Below are 17,898 nucleotides of genomic sequence, written 5' to 3'. Positions count from 1 at the left end.
GAAGTTGGACTTTGATCAACAGTTTCTGAGTTAGTTTACTTTTGTGGTGGAGGATTGCACTGGTCATTATGGAGAATAAGTCTGAGAATATTCTGGAGATCTGGTTTAGTTATGGCAAATTTCTTCAACATGTGAATGCCATTAAAGTGTTTAATTTCTCCATCATAAATGAAACTCAGTTAGCTGGATATGGGATTCTGGGTTGAGAGTTATTTTGTTTTAGGAGATTAAAAGTCGATGACCATCCTCTTCTACCCTGAAAGTTTTCAGCTGAGAGATCTACAGTCATCCTAATACTCTTCCCCTTGTAGGTTATGGTTTTCTTACATCTGATTGCTTTCAAAATTTTCTCTTTCATATTAACTTTAGTGAAGTTAATTATGATGTGCTTGTTTGGGTTGAGTCGTGCTGGGGTTCTGAAACTGTCTGCTATCTGAATTCCAGAATCTCTTGGCATGTCTGGAAAGTTCTCTTTCATAATTTCATGAAGAAAAGCCTCTGTGTTTTGTGAAGCAACTTCATCACCTTCAGTGATTCCTATCAGGTGAATATTAGTTTTCTTCAAATTATCTGAGAGCTCTCTGAGAGAAAGATACATTTTTGCTCTCCATTTCTTTTTATCTTTGTGCTCCTGGGCTTATTCAAAAGCTTTGTCTTCAAAGTTAGAGATCCTTTCTTCTGCCTGTTCCACTCTGTTATGGAGGGATTCCACCATATCTTTCAGATCCTTGAGGGGTGCAACCTCTTGTCTCAGTGTTTCAGAATATAAATCTCATAACACAATAATTAAGAAAGTGTAGAGAAGGCTATATTAACCAATTATTGTAAGTGTTTCAAATTATGTATAAAACTAACATATTGTATCCCATAAATACATTAATGTAACAGCTATGATTTAATTTTTTAAAAAATCCGATGAGAATATGAGAATGGCTTCATACCTGGGTTCTCTGTTCTTATCCATAGGTATATGTCTCTGTTTTTGTGCCAGTACCATGTTTTGGTTGCTCTAGCCTTGTAGTATAGATTTAAATCCAGTAAAGAGGGAATAAGGGAGCAGGGAGAGGGGAGAAGGGTGGGGATGGAGAGTCACATTGTATGGCACACCTCTCAGGGATGGAACACAATTATAAGAGAGACTTTACCTAACAAATCAGTACAACCTAATTCTTTGTACCCCCAATGAATCCCAAACAATAAAAAAGTGATTCATTCCCCCCCCCCACAAAAAAGAAACACTTGAGGATAAATTTGATAACCTTATTCACCACTTGGCAAAGAGTAAACAAGAAACCACGTGGTACTATGAGACACAGGTGATGCTCATCTTGAAAAAACACATAGCCCCTTCATCCTAGGTCTTCCAAAGCCTCCACTCACTCTGCTGCATACTAGAGTTTACATTAAAGGATCCTGAATGTTTAGCCATTCAGTGATTGGAATGGTGAGAACAGAAGCTTCCAAGCTGGTTCAAAATCTGAAGAGATATTAAAAAGACTACTTTTCAATAATACCACCAACCCTCAAGGCTTTGATGTTTTATTTTCAACAATTTCTGTCCTTTTTGTGTGTGTTTCTTTCTGCTTTACCACTTGGCATCTTTTTTTCAGCCCTTGTGTTTTTTTCACATGTGTATACACATATGCATATAATTTATAAGAAACTATATAGTAAAAGACCAGAAGATGACTTCTCAGAGCACATCTTCAGGAAGTCTATGATCTACATAATACTAGCCAATTTCCTAGAACCTTCTCACATTATGAGAAGATTTGCTGTTCATTTCTCTGAGTACAGCAACACTAGCTACCTGCCTCAGCCAAAACCACTTCCTGTGTCGTCTCCTCCACCTTTTGACAAGCCCATGACATATAGTTGTGGTCATTTCACAGGATAGAAAGGTTAAGCAGCAGAGGCCATATTGCTGCCTGTTTCTGCCTTTTCAAATCCTGATAATGTAGTTTGAAAACCCTAAACTGCTTATAAAATAAATGGCAGGTTCATTATCAAAATGACTTTTGATTATTGTTTATGTGGAACCAAAAGAAACTTGGTTTGTATTAGAATTTCTCTATTTTCAAGTTCTGAATGGTCATAAATTTTCTGTATAAATACAAGTATGTAGAAGTATTTTTGCACATTTTCTCTTATCATATTTCACTCCCACTTAATAAGAGATCAAGGATTTCAGAGTCAAATAGAAATTTAGCCATATTCTAACCACCCTGTAAAAATTACTTAATATATATTGCAGAACATAGACATCCTCTCTTTCTGAAAGCCCTATTAAATTAAGAACAGTGAACCATGTCACAGAGAACTTGGGAGTATAAGCACTGGTGACAAGAGGTTTAACCAAACTCTGGACATCAGAGAGAGATAAGGATGCATCAAAAATCAAAGTGAGCCCAGACAGCCTGGTGCTGAGATGGGCACAGTGTTGACTAGAACACCTTGGGGAGGTTCAGACTCAGAAACATCAGCTACAATAGAGCTGTGGGGCTTAAAAAATGGATTAGTGATGATCTGAGCATGAAATAGTTGATCCCATAATTCCTTCCCCTCCCCTGAATTCAAAACTGTATGTTTCATGGTATTTCTCTGTAGGTAGGTCATTAGAGGATTCGTCTAAATATTAGAATATGCCACAGAATATTTTCTACATTCCGGTATTTAGACATCCCTTTGCTTGCTCTAGCACCTCTGGTGAAGCCTGTTGTCTATATCATCAACCATTGTAGAGATTTCAGCCATCTTTCCAAATAATTTATTCTCAAATACGAAAAGACAACTGGGGGCAGAGCAATATGGTGGACCATAAGGATTGTTCAGCTGAGATCTAGAACAACTGAGGAAAAAGGGAGAACCCAGCCATACCTGGCATGGGGATCTTACCAAAATCGTAGCTCAGGGAGTACAGCAAGGAAATGGTGAGCTGGATACAGTGTATGATCCAAGCAGTGAAAATCTGATGAATTAGCCAAGGGATTGCAACCAGCTGGGACCAGATGACCCCCTCCCCATAGAGGTCTGGGATGGGAGGAATCCTTTCCAGCATTTTCAGTTGTTGGGTGAAGCTGTACATTGAGTGGAAAGCTTTGGAAGAGTGGCTAGACCCAAACAGTATACAACAACCAGATTTGAATGCTGATTGGGGTAGATTTGCCATAGGTTTGGTGGCTGGCAAGGCAGCCATACTGAGACGGTCTTGGTGGACAGGGGGATGCCATTATGGGAAGGTCTGGAAAGGTCTTACCAGGGGCTGAAAGCATGGTCATCTTAATTCCATCTGCCAGGATCAGAACTCCACTCTTGGGACAGGCTGAGGGACTCCCACACCCCACAAGAACTGGAGTTGAGGTGTGAGACCTGCCTCTGAAGGATTCTTGTGAGCTTGAAGATCCTAACCTGGCAGGGTCTGAATGCTGAGGAAACAATCAGATGATCTCTGAAGGGAACTAAGTCAGGAATAAGGACCATAGAGGTTGTCAGCTGTGCTCTCCATCTCCTAAAAAATACCACAGTGCCACCTGGTATCTGGCAACATATTGTAAAAGGTTGTCACCAAGAGCAAGGGCTTCTATTTTTTAGCCATGAGGAAAAGTTTGGCTTTACTCAGGCTGAGGCCACGTCAAGACCTAAGCTCTGAGACAAGGTAATTTGAAGCAAAGGAGGCAATGAGAAGGGAAAAGGGGGACAAAAATGGTGAACAAGAAAAAAGAACACATGAGGAAAAATCAAATTTTGACAACATAACCTTCAAAAAGGTACACAAGAAAAAAGAACGCATGAGGAGAAACCAACAGTAAAGAGCAAATTTTAGCAATATCAAAAACCAAATCAGATCAAATGCTCCCAAGGGACCATGAGGCAGCTACTAGAAGACTCCACTTATGAAGAATTAACGGACTTCACAGAAAGAGAATTTAAAATATGGATGATAGGGCAGCACCTGTGGCTCAAAGGAGTAGGGCACTGGCCCCATATGCCGGAGGTGGTGGGTTCAAACCCACCCCAACCAAAAACAGCAGGAAAAAAAAAGAATAGATGATAAAGACAATAAAAGGAATGGACGAGAAAATGGAAAGACAGAATCAAAAGTTGGATGAGAGGTATGTAGAATATAGATAGGATATGGTGGAGCTTAAGGAAATGAAGGAGACAATCAGGGAATGTGAAGTGCAGTAGAAAGTATCAAAAATAGGTTAGATCATGGAGAAGAAAGAACCTCAGAGCTAGAGGATCAAGTTTTTGAGTTAACCCAGGTAGTTAAAGAGGCAGAAAAGAAGAGAAAGAAAGCAAAACAGGCATTTAGAGAACTATGAGAATCCATTAAGTGTTCAAACATATGAATAATAGGGATTCCTGAAGGGGAAGAAGATTGTCCCAAAGGAATGGAAGCCCTACTGGAGACCATCATAAATGAAAACTTCCCAAGTTTTACTAAAGACCCTGACACATCCCTTTCAGATGAATGGATACTGAATCCCAGGTCATCTCTACTCAAACAGAGCCTCTCCAAGACACATTGTAATGAACCTGTCCAAAGTTAACATGAAACAAAAACTTCTGCAAGCAGCCAGGAGTAAGCACCAACTGACCTACAGAGCCAGAGCCATCAGGATAACAGCAGACTTTTCAACTAAAACTTTCCAAGCCAGAAAAGCATGGTCATCCACCTTCAATGTTCTTAAACAAATCAATTTTTAGCCCAGAATTCTGTATCCTGCCAAACTAAGCTTCAAAATTGATGGAGAAATCAAATACAAGCACTGAGGAAATTCACCACAGACTAGCTCCACAGGAAATACTTAGACCTTTTCTCAACACTGAACATTATAAGGGACCACCAGCAAAGTAAACACCTTGAAGCTAATGGTCAAAACTTAGCTTCCACTGTGGTACAAAGGATAAAACTACACCATGGACTTTCATAAAGTAAGATGACTAAAACTCCACCACACTTATCAATTCTCTCAATAAATGTCAATGGACTGAATTCACTACTGAAGAGGCACAGAGTGCCTGATTACATAAAAAAAAGCACAAGCTATCCATTTACTATCTTGAGGAGACACCCCTAGCCTTCAGAGATAAATCAAGACTCAGGATTAAGGGATGGAAAACAGTATTTTAAGCAAATGGAAATCAGAAGAAAGGAGGGGTTACAATCTTATGTTCAGATACAAGCAGATTTAAAGCAACTAAGGTTAATAAAAACAAAGATGGAGACTTTATACTGGTCAAAGGAACAATACAACAAGAAGACATTTCAATTTTAAATATTTATGCACCCTACTTAAATGCTCCCAGATTTACAAAACAGACTTCGATGGGTCTAAGCAACATGATATCCCATAACACCATAATATCCAGGGACTTTAATACCCCTCTGACAGAACTAGACAGATCCTCTAAACAGAAACTAAACAACGATACAAAGGACTTCAATGGGACCCTAGAACAAATGAGATTAATAGACATATACAAAACACTCACCATCCCAAAGCTAAACAATGTGCATTTTTCTCGGTCCATGGTATGTACTCCAAAATAGGCCACAACCTAGGATATAAATCAAACATCAGCAAAATTAAAAGAATAGAAATTTTGCCTTGTATCTTCTCAGACCACAAGGCAATAAAGGTGAAGCTCAACTCTCATGAAAACGTTCATTCCCATACAAAGACTTGGAAAATAAAAATCCTTATGCTGAATGATAGTTGGGTTCAGGAAGAGATAAAAGGAAATTGTTAAATTCCTCAAACATAACAACAATGAAGACACAAGCTGCCAAAACCTGTGGGATACAGCAACAACAGTCTTAAGAGGGAAATTTATCACATAGATGCCTTCGTTTGAAAAACAGAAAGAGAGTACATCAACAAACTCACAGTGGGGTGGGGGGAAGCACATCAACAAAGTCATGTGATCCCCAAGAGAGCCCCTGCTTAGACTTCTCATTTACAGAAGCTGTGTTAGTCCATTTCCATTGCTATAAAGGAATACCTGAGGCTGGGTAATTTATTAAAGAGAAAAGGTCCATGTGTCTGACAGTTCTGCAGACTGTACAAGGAGGATCACACCAATGCCTGCTTCCGATGAGAGATTCAGGGAGCTTCCAATCAAGACAGAAGGCAAAGGGGAGCAGAAGGCACATGTGTCACATGGTGAGAGAAGAGGAGAGACAAAGAGAGAAAGAGAGGTGGTGTCAGGCTCCTTCAAACACTAACTCTAATAAAGTAAGAATTCACTTATTAGCATGGGGAGGGCACCAAGCCATTCATGAAGGATATGACCCATGACCCAGATACCTCCTGCTAGACCCCTCCTCCAAGACTGGGGATCAAACTTGAACATGAGATTTGAAGGCCCCAAACGTCCAAGCCATATTGGAATGGCATTTATTTTTAAAGAAAAGGGATAAGGGCGATTAGAGAATTTATCAATTTTCTAATCTTCATGAACCACAAAACAATCTTGTCAGAGAAGCCAGATACTTCACTAACAGATATGAAGTACTCTCAGGCAGGGACTAAGAATGCACATTACCAGTAGAGCAAACACTTACCATATGCAGGATTTCTACTTTAGATTTCCCTAACTGCATCTTTGAACAAAATATAAGGGATTATTGCCTAATTACACCAATTTTTTAACTTTTTTCATTTGTTGGCATTTGTGAGAAGGGGCAGGCAGGATGGGAATGGTGGGGAAGGAGTCCTAAAACCCATGGAAACCAGAGATACAGGATGAAGATGTTCCTCTGCAGAGGAACCAGAATAGGAATCAGATTCTCACATTTTGAACAGATTATTTAGGAGAGAAACCAGTATTCACCGGAGAAGTGACAGGTAGCACCAAAAATGGGTAAGAAGAGGGTTCAGAGACACACGCCCAGCCAGGGACTGGCTAAGAGCCAAGAGAAGTTCCTAGATGTGGAGAACAGTCAGAAAGAAGCCCCCAGGGCTCCACAGTCTTTCATGGGCTTAGCTACAAGAGAACTCCCTGACCTACGCAGGTCTCAGACCAAACTTAGCCAGCTGCTTGAAGACTGCGCAGAGACATTGTTCCAGAAAAGGAACCACCTGGAGTCCCACAGGCATCCAAAGTTGAGCTGGGCACCATTCTGACAGCCTAGATAATGGTGTCACCAGCATAAAAGTTCCTGCTAATATTACAGAAAGGAATTTCAGGACACCCATACAACACAGGACCTTCACTCTCTCTCATATAAGTGGTGTTGGTCCTTTGGTCCCACTCTCTTTAAATCCTACTTTGTCTCTATTATCTTTATTTCTTTCATTCTCTCATCTCAGCTGAGCATTGCGGATACCCACGGGTTGTGTGGGGGCTAGTTTCCTAGAGCAGGAAGTGTTTGGTAGTCTGCTGGAAGAAAGGCTACCTTGCTATGAATCGGCCATTTAGGATGATTCTGCTGAGGCTCAGACAGTCTCAGTCTTCTTAACGAATGCCTCTGTAGTTCATAACTACTAAGGTTATTGGTAGAAATAAGAAAGGCTACTCCTCTGTGGTCTCGGACAGAAACGAGAGACATGTTGAACAATGGAAGAAAGGACGTCCTTATTAAAAAGTGACATGGAGTTTGACTAACTGGTGTTTACTTCTAGTGTTTCATGGAAAGTACAATTTGTGAGTGATGGAATTGAATATTTAGCTGAGAAAATCTTTAAGCAAAATGTTGAAGGTACAGCTTGGACCCACAGTAAAATGAGAGAAGAGAGAAATAACTTAAAGATGGAATTGTTAGCCACAGAGAAGCAGAACTTGAACTTCTGGAAAATTCTATCTATCCATATTGGGGGAGAATACAAATGCCCGTTTAGAAGAGAACAAGGGTACGGCCAAGTTATCCTTTAATAAAGGAGATTAGTATAGGGGCGGTGCCTGTGGCTCAGTGGGTAGGGTGCCAGCACTATATACCGAGAGTGGTGGGTTCAAACCCGGCCCCGGCCAATCTGCAACAACAAAAAAACCAGGCATCGTGGCAGGTGGTGTAGTCCCAGCTACTTGGGAGGCTGAGGCAAGAGAATTGCCTAAGCCCAAGAGCTGGAGGTTGCTGTGAGCTGTGAAGCCACAGCACTCTACCAAGGGTGACAAAGTGAAACATTGTCTCAAAAAAAAAAAGGCGAGGAGTATGAGTCAGCCCTCTCAGTGGAACCCAGGTCCTACTGATAAACATTGCGAGGAGATTTAGTCAGTCGTTTAAAAAGAAACCTATAGAGCGTAAACTGTGAGGTGGCAGGGCCTCTATGGCTTGGGAGAACATCCAGGGTATGAACCCCCCTCTACTGACTTTCCTCAACATATAACATATTTTCTCTAATCTTCAACTTTTAATCCAGCAGAAGAAAAACACATTTTCCTTAAAACTTTAGCTTTTAACTTTACAGTTGCTCTTCAAAGCAGTCACGTATATTTTCCAGCTAATCTTGTAAATATGTAGTATTGCCCATATTTTAGAAGACATGCAGTAATAAAAGATTATGTTTACCTGGGAATTCATGCCTGTTTCTCTTCTTATAATTAAGTTGGAAATGTGTCTTACTTCCTTGAAAAACAACTTTGTACTGCCTCCTTAAAAATAAAGCTGTTTGGGCGCTCAGCTTCTGGTGATAGAGAAAAATATCCCAGATCTCCCAATCCCATCTTTGCCTCTCATTTCCATCTCTGTCTCTCATATCTTTGTCTTTTTTGTTTTATTTAATCTTTCATGTTTTATTTCATCATTTCCCACATAATCCACTCTGGTTCATTTACATTTCATGCTGATTCATGAAAGAAACCAGGACCTACTGCCCAAGACAGTGGAAGAATTCCCAAAGGCATTTCAGAGATCATTAGGGCTACTGTGCCATCACAAGCCAAGAGTACTAGGGCCTGAGGAAAAAAGTGATTTCAAATGTGGGGGGGTCACTGCTGCCGAGCACTGCCTCACATTGTAGGCTCTGGTCCCCAAATTCTTGCCATGTTCCTTGGCTGCCCCAGGTGCAGCTCTGGAAAGCTCCAGGGTAGTGTGCACAACCCCAGCAAAGCTACGAGGACCAAGCTATCCAAAGCTACGGAGGCTGGACTGCCACCAAAAGGGGTCCACAAGGCAGGACCTCCACATCAGTGGACCTGGAGGGCAGAGCATCAAGCATAAAAAGATGACTATTGAACATTACGGTTTTGAAAATTTGCTCAGTTTTGAAACTTGCTTGGTAACTGTCACTCCTGTGGTTTTTTTGTATTTTTCCCTTCTAAAATGGGAATGTCTGTCCTATGTTATTCCATCAGGGTGTGTTGGCTGCACATAATGTATTGGATTTCACAGGTAACAATAAGCAATTTGCCTCGGAATGAGTTATACCTTAAGTCTCACCCATATCTGATTTAGATGATAATGAGATGAGCCTTTGGACTTAGATTCTAAAATTAATGTTAGTATAAGTTAAGACTTTCAGGGCTTTGGGAGTAAATTAATGTATTTTGCACATGAGAGGGCATGAATCTTGGGGTGCCAGGAACAGAATGCTATGGTCTAAATGTTTATATTCTCCAAAAATTTGTATGTTGAAATTTTCACCCCCAAGTATGAGGTGGGGCCATATGAAGGTGATTTGGTCATGGGGGCAGAGCCCTTATACATGCGATTAATGTCCTTATAGAAAAGGTCCAAGAGAGACCCCTCTTACCTTTTACCAGTTGAGCTGCTAATGAGAAGGTGGCTGTCTATGAAGAAAGAGGCCCTCACAGACCCACATCACCTGGCACCTTGATCTTGGAATTCCCAGGCTCCAGAACTGTGAGAAATAAATTTCTGTTATTTATAAGCCACCCAGCCTACAGCACACTTTATAGCAGCCCAAATGGTGTAAGGCCATAGCTAAAGGAAATGGAATCAGTGTCTCGCAGAGACACCTGCACGCTTCCACTCACTGCAGCATCATTTGTAACAGTGAGGATACAGAATAACCCATGTCCCTGGGCAGAAGAATGGATAAAGACAATATGGTGCTATTATTAACATTCCATTAACAGTAATGGGATATTATTCAACATTGAAAAAGAAGAAAGTCTTGTCATTTGGAACAATATGGATGAAACAGGAGGACATTATGCTAAGTGGAATAAACTAGGCATGGAAAGATAAACACTGCATAATCTCACCTAGATGTGGAATTTTAAAAAGTAGAGCTCACAGAAGCAAAGAGTCCTATGTTGGTTACCAGAGGCTAGGAGAAGGGGAAAAGGAGGAGATGTTGGTCAAATAATACAAAGTTTCAATTATGCAGAGTGCATAAATTCTGGAGATCTAAGTGCAGCACGGTGATCATAATTAATAATGCTATATTCTATTTTTGAAATTTTCTAAGGAAGTAGATCTTAAATGTTCTCAACACACCAAAAAAAGAAAACTATGAAAAAAATTACTTACATTGATTTAATCATTTCACAATGTATATACACATAAAACATCACATTGTGTACCTTAAATATGCACAATTTTTATTTGTTAATTATGTCTTAATGAAGTGGGGAGGCAGGAGGCATTGTTGCAGACATCTTTGAAAAATACAATGTGACACATTAACAAATCATAGTAAGTTAAAGAGAAAGAATTAAATTTATATCATTTCCAAAGCGTATCCCATATTCTTAAAAGCAATTTCCTAATCATATCTACAATGTTTTCAAATATATTACGCTCAGCCTCTATTCCTATGTTTCTTTTTTTTTCTTCATATTTCCTCCTTGCTGATTCTATCTTTTCCTCCTTTTCTTCCTTTGATTTATGAGCATATTCTTCTTCTATTTTTTTAATCTCATCATTAAATTCATCAGTGTATTTTTTCCTCAAAACCTCTGCATGTTGCCTCAGCCTTTCCTCTATGTCCTTGTATATGGCCTCAGAAAAGTAAGAGCCTCCATTTTTTTGCACCATCTTATCTATCAGCTCCACCAGCTCCTGCACTTGACTTTCCTTCTCCACCTTATCTGTTCGTGGGCTATTGCCAAAGGCACAGTACCTGCCCCCACACTCTTTGATGATAACTTCCAGCTTCACAGATGCTTTTGTAAAATCATCTAGAGTTTCTTCATGGTCCTCCAACTCTTCTTTGCGGGTGAACAAAATGATCATGTGCTCCATGGCTGCCTCCCCAAAGACAGCCTTGATCAATGCAACGGTTTTCTGCTCTTCTTCCGTGAAGCGGCCCAGTGGCATAACCAGGACAATGGCATGAGGCCCTGGGAGAGAAGAGAGAACACAGCGGCTGACTTCCTTGCAAGTGGTAAGCAGGCTTTCTTTGGTGTCAAAGAGCCCTGGGGTGTCAACCACAACAAGTTCTCTCTCCTTCCATTCCCGGGATGCTCTCTGACAGGTCTTGGTAACAGCGTGGGCAGCAATTTTAGATGCGAAGACTTTCTTTCCAAGGATGGTGTTTGCTGTCGCACTTTTCCCACTTCCTGTTTTCCCTACCAGAACAATCCTCAGTGAGCGGTCCTGATACTCAGCCATATTCACGCTAAGAAGCTCGGGAACTTAGGCTTGTACAAGACCTCAAGGAGGGAAAGGAGAAGAAATAAAGACCAATGTAAGTGAGTGGGAACCATTCCCAGCCCCCTTTTCTTCTTTCTCTCTCTCCTTGACCTTTTGTAATATTCTATTATCCATATTGATCCCAGTAGAGAATGAAAGATGAAACAATTCAAGGACTATGAAAGAAATAATAAACTAGTTAAAGAGTTTCCCCACAAAGCAGTACCAGTCCAGATGGTTTCACAGAGGAATTCTATTAAACCTTTAAAGATCTGATCATCTGGGTGCTACTTAAACTATTCCTGACCATACAAAAAGAAAGTATATTAGGAAAGTATAATATCAATTCCAAAAGCTGACAAAGATTTCACCAATTAAAAAAAATCTACAAATGTGTCACATTTGTGAATATTGATACAAAAATCCAAAATAAATCACTATATATTAATATGTAATATACCATAAGTGTGATTTATTTCAGAAACACTAGGGTGGGTCAACATGAGAAAATTGGTTATTATAATACATCACATTAATAGCTGAAGAAAATTACCTAGATGCAGAAAGGAAATTGACTAAATTTAACACTGATTCATGTTTAAATCATTTCATAAAATAACAATTTTATACTTCTTTGACATGATTTTATACAAATATAAATATTTTAAATTTTGTAATCTTTTTTCTGGAGCTAAAAATGCTGATTATGAAGTACATTTGGATTCAGAGAAAAGCAAGTGTCTGGACTATCAAGAAAAGGAAGTACAAGAAAAGACCAGCTCTATCAGAAAATGAAACAGTATAGCCTGTATAATTAAAGAGGTATGAGGTTGGTAAGTGAATAGAGAAAGTCTGCAAAACAGAAGCAGAAAATTCAGAAATAGACCACTGCTTGCTTACTTATTTATATTCAGTTATATTATATTACATTTATATCCCATAGAAAAAGATTAAATTGTATTCAATTTCCCATACCATGCAAATCCCTAATAGATTAGAAAATTAAATGTAGAAAATTAGCCCACATAAATAATAAAAGAAAATCAACCCATGTAAATAAATAATAAAAAATAGCCCATACAAATGCATACTTTTTTGTAAACTGAGAGTAGGTAAAATGTTTCTAAGATTTAAAATAGTGTAAGGAAAAGACTGAAATGTTTGATTACATAAAAATCTAAAAAATGATGTAAGGCATAGACAAATTAAAAATCAAGAAACTATTCCTTTCAATTTATATTAGAGAGGGCTAATTTTCCTACTATATGATGAATATCTAAAAGTAGAGAAACAAAAGACAAACGACCTGATAGGAAATTAATCAAGAGATATGAATAGTTCAAAGAAAGAAATGCAAATGTCCCTTGAATATATAAACTATATTCTAATTCATTTATAATAGAGAAAAATGAATATGCAATAAAAAATAAAATATAATTACACCAAAAGAACTATTTCTCTGCTATAGGTATGGCAAAAATACCTTGGTTTGTTGGGAGTAATTTGGTGGTAAATGTATAGGAGAAAAAGGTCATCCCCTATGTGTCCAGTAAGAATAAAAGTACAGTCCGCCACCTCTAGCAGAGAAGGTAGAAATATCTTGCATTTACTCTTGAATTATCAATGCCCATTTTAGGATTCATCCCAAGTCTGCACTGACAAAAAATATAAAAGGAAGTATACACAAGACTATACACTTTTGTTGAATGCTGGAAAGAAGTCAGCAAATTTGATGTTAGGGGTGATCTGGGAAACCCTCTAGGGTTATGATTCTCTTTTTACCAATAAAAGCAATTTAGACAGGCTGTCTCTAAATTGCCTTCCAGAACTGAAAATCCTCCTTGGGAGCCATTAATTTCCTATGAAATGCTCCACATCTATAACAAGAGCCACTGGGTGGAAGGCACAGCAAGCAATGGTGGGTGTCCTATGAAATCTGAGCCATGCAGGTGCCACTGGTAAATCTTCTCACTGCCCTGTCTACCCTGTACAACCACCACCTGAGCAACACCCTCCAAGCAGTTGTGCTGGCACGGTGTCCTGCCTCTCCTGAAAGCAGAGTCCACCCCCCAACATGCACCCTGTCCCCTACTGCCCCTCACAGCCCTGCATCATGGAGCCCTCTTCTTGGGCAGGCTAACCTTCTCTTGAGCAAGTGGTTGAGTTCCCAAGTTCTCTCCAAAGAGGCTGTTTGAGCTGGTGCTTTTGCTTTAACTGTGAAGCAAAAGCATTTGCACTCCCTAAAACCTTTGAGTTCAGGAAGCTCAGATTGGGTGGAACCAATGACAAAACTCAGTGCCCTTAAAGAGACAGAGATATTATTCCATAATTTGGTGGTTGCTTTATTTTACCAAGCTGAAACCTTTTGCACATGTGCCTGCTGTAACACTAACATTTCCTAAGGCTATATTTTTTGTTTGGGGTTATAGCAATAGGTCCAAAAGGCCTTTTGTTTAATAATCTAAATATTGCCCAGAAAGAATGAGGAACAGTGTCTGCTTGTATTTCCTGGGTGGAGGGAGACACTAAGGGCTGATTTGGGAAAGAAGGAAGACGAGTGTGTACCTTGGTGTTTCCAAATATAGTGCCAGAGGATATTTCTTAAGAATTGTATGATATGGATTATTTTTTAAAATATGGTTGTTCAGGAAGGCCTGAAGTTACTTATTCAAAAAATAACAGCATGGAGTTTCAAAGCCAAAAGAATCTAAACCATTCAAAACCAACAGAGGGAAAAAAAATGAAGGTGAGGATGAAAAAAGTCTGCCAGTGATCACAGAGCTTCTGAAGATTCTTCTTATGGTTTCTCCAAGTTTGAAAGCATGCATGATATTTGGGACTTTGTGATGTGAGTTATTCTTATGGGTGTGAGAGAGGGTGTACACTGTTGGTGGGTTTGCAAAATAGTACACCCTTTTTGGAAAGAAGTATGGAGGATCCTCAAAGAGCTAAAAGTAGACCTTCCATTTGATCTTGCAATCCTGGTACTGGATATCTATCCAGAAGGAAAAAAACATTTTATCATAAGGACATTTGCACTCGAATGTTTATAGTAGCTCAATTCACAATCACAAAGATAATGGAAACAACTGAAGTGCCCATCAACCTATGAATGGATAAGTAAAATGTGGCATATGTATACCATAGAGTACTATTCAGCCATAAAAAAGATGGAGACTTTGTATCTTTTGTATTTGCCTAGATGGAGTTGAAGAACATTTTCTTAGTAAAGTATCTCAAGAATGGAAAAACAAGCTTCCCATGTACTCAATACCAATTTGAAACTAATAGATGCACAACTACAGACCTACAATTAAATTCAAGAAGAGTGCAAGATGGCCAACTGGAGCCAGCCTCCAACAGAAACTCCCATCCAGAGGGAAGGATAATGCCCAGAAAGTACCCAATTAACCTGAAGACTGGGAGCTGAGCCAAGAAAGAAGAGTGATATCTGCAGGTCACCTCTGCTGAGGCAAGGTGGGACTCCAAGAAAGCAAACTTCACCTAAGACACTACCAGAGTCACTGATCCACTAGGATCAGATAAGAACCAGCTGAATACAAGACAGAGCCACCTAAGTCCACCACACCAAACAGGTTTCCTCAGCCTCAGACTGTAATACTATATGGGTCCTTTGCAAAGCTATAGGGAAAAAGCTGTAGCCATCAGTCCCAGGTCCTTGAAAAAGGGCTGATTGACCACAACCCTAGGAACTCCCAATCTAATTTCACCTTACCTGCCCATCTAGCCAAAAATGAAAAACAATCATGGGGTGGAATAAGGGGGAAAACTCTGGCAACATGAATAATCAGAGTGGATCAACTCCCCCAAGGAACCATATGGTAGATACAGCAAAAGATCCCATTCATAAACAAATGGCTGAGATGTCAGAAATTGAGTTCAGAATTTGGATAGCAAATAAGATCAATAGAATGGAGGAAAGGAGGGAATTAGAATTTTAAGAAGAATTAGAATTATTCAAAAGATGTCTCAAGAATTCAACGATTTCAAAGACAAAATCACCAAAGATTTTGACACATTGAGGCAAGAACTTTCAGTCCTCATAGATCTGAGAAATACAGTAGAATCCCTCAGTAACAGAATGGAATAGGCATAAGAAAGGATCTCTGACATTGAAGACAAAGCTTTTGAATGCTCAATGAGGAAAAAAAGTGGAGAATAAAAACAGATCTTTCTCTCAGAGAGCTCTGGGATAACTCAAAGAAATCTAATATTCGCCTTGTCAGAATACCTGAAGGTGATGAGGTTGCTGTGAAGGATACAGAAGCTTTACTTCATGAAATAATCAAAACGAATTTTCCAGACATGCCAAAAGATTCCGAAATCCAGATAGCAGACAGTTTCAGAACCCAAGCATGACTCAGCCCAAATAAAAATTCTTATAGACACATTAAAATTAGCTTCGCCAAAGTTAATATGAAGGAGAAAATTCTACAAGCTGCAAGATGTAGAAAACCATAACCTACAAGGGGAAGAACATTAGAATGACTGCAGATGTCTTTGCTGAAACCTTTCAAGCTAGAAGAGGGTGGTCATTGACCTTTAATCTCCTTAAACAAAATAACTTTCAACCCAGGATCCTGTATCCAACTAAACTGAGTTTCATCTATGATGGAGAAATTAAATACTTTAATGACATTCACATGTTGAAGAAATTTGCCATAACTAAACCAGTTCTCCAGGATATCCTCAGACCTATCCTCCATAATGAACAACACAATCCTCCACCACCAAAGTAAACTCAGAAACTTTTGATCAAATTCCAACTTCCACAGTGGTGAAAGGATTAAAAACATCCGCTGGACTTTCGAAAAACTCAATACCCAAAATGTTATCTGGCTTATCAATAATCTCAATTAATGTGAATGCCTTAAATTGACCTCTAAAGAGGCACAGGTTGGCTGACTGGATACAAAAACTCCGGCCAGACATCTGCTGCATTTAGGAATCTCATTTTACCTTAAAAGATAAACATAGACTCAGGATGAAGGGATGGTCATCTATAATTCAGGCAAATAGAAATCAGAAAAAAGCAGGTGCTGCAATTTTTATTCACAGATACAATAGGCTTTAAACTAACCAATGTAAGAAAGGATAAGATGGCCATTTCATATTTGTTAGGGGCAGCACTCAACATGGTGAGATTTTAATTGTCAACATTTATGCACCCAATCAGAATGCATCTCAACTTATAAGGCGGACTCTAACATACATGAGTAACTTAATTTCCTCCAGAACCATAATTGTCGGAGATTTTAACACTCCTTTGGCAGTGTTGGATAGATCCTCCAAAAAGAAGCTAAGCAAAGAAATTTTAGACTTAAACCTAACCATTCAACATTTGCATCTAACAGACATCTACAGAACATTTTATCCTAACAAAAATGAATACACATTCTTCTCATCAGCCCATGGATCATCCTTCAAAACTGATCACATCTTAGGTCACAAGTCTAACCTCAGCAAATTTTAAAGAATAGAAATCATTCCTTGTATTTTCTTGGACCACCATGGAATAAAAGTTGAACTCAGTCACAACAGGAATCTGCATACGCATACAAAAACATGGAAACTAAATAACCTCATGCTGAATGATAGCTGGGTCATAGATGAGATTAAGAAGGAAAATTACCAAACTTTTGGAACAAAAGGATAATGAAGACATGAACCATCAGAACCTCTGGGATACCACAAAGGCAGTCATAAGAGGGAAATTTATAGCACTGCAAGCCTCCCTCAAGAGACTAGAAAGAGAGGAAGTCAACAACTTAATGGGACATCTCAAGCAACTGGAAAAGGAAGAACATTCTAACCCCAAACCCAACAGAAGAAAAGAAATAACTAAAATTAGAGCAGAATTAAATGAAATTGAAAACAGAAGAATCAGACAACAGATCAACCAATCAAAGAGTTGGTTTTTTGAAAAGGTCAATAAAATATATAAACCTTTGGCTAACCTAACCAGAAGTAGAAGAGTAAAATCCCTAATTTCATCAACCAGAAATGATAAAGGCCAAATAACAACAGACTGCTCAGAAATTCAACAAATCCTTAATGAATATTACATAAAACTCTATTCTCAGAAGCATGAAAATCTATGGGAAGCAGACCAAAACTTGGAAAAATGCCACCTTCCTAGACTTAGACAGAAAGAAGTGGAAATGTTGAACAAGCCTATAACAAGTTCTGAGATAGCATCAACTATAAGAAATCTCCCCAAAAAGAAAAGCCTGGGACCAGATGGCTTCACATCAGAATTCTACCAAACCTTTAAAGAGGAACTAGTACCTATATTACTTAACCTTTTCCACAACATAGAAAAAGAAGGAATC

At 39.0% G+C, this 17,898-nt stretch overlaps 1 protein-coding gene across 1 annotated transcript; it reads right to left on the bottom strand.

The window, feature by feature from the left end:
* Nucleotides 1-10,546: 10,546 nt before the first annotated feature.
* On the bottom strand, nucleotides 10,547-13,746 carry LOC105887187 (GTPase IMAP family member 7-like). The gene is made up of 2 exons (XM_012806475.2): nucleotides 13,687-13,746; nucleotides 10,547-11,565 (listed from the first exon to the last, which is right to left on the bottom strand). Exon 2 carries the CDS (start codon nucleotides 11,522-11,524, stop codon nucleotides 10,637-10,639), a length of 888 nt encoding a protein of 295 aa, XP_012661929.1. The 5' UTR covers nucleotides 11,525-11,565; nucleotides 13,687-13,746; the 3' UTR covers nucleotides 10,547-10,636.
* Between the last annotated feature and the right edge of the window lie 4,152 nt (nucleotides 13,747-17,898).

This window comes from Otolemur garnettii, unplaced genomic scaffold, assembly GCF_000181295.1.
Source record: "Otolemur garnettii isolate 467f Iridium unplaced genomic scaffold, OtoGar3 scaffold00053, whole genome shotgun sequence".
Classification (NCBI taxonomy): Eukaryota; Metazoa; Chordata; class Mammalia; order Primates; family Galagidae; genus Otolemur; species Otolemur garnettii.
The sequence above is the reverse complement of the archived record's forward strand: the minus strand, read 5'-3'. Positions and strand labels throughout refer to the sequence as shown.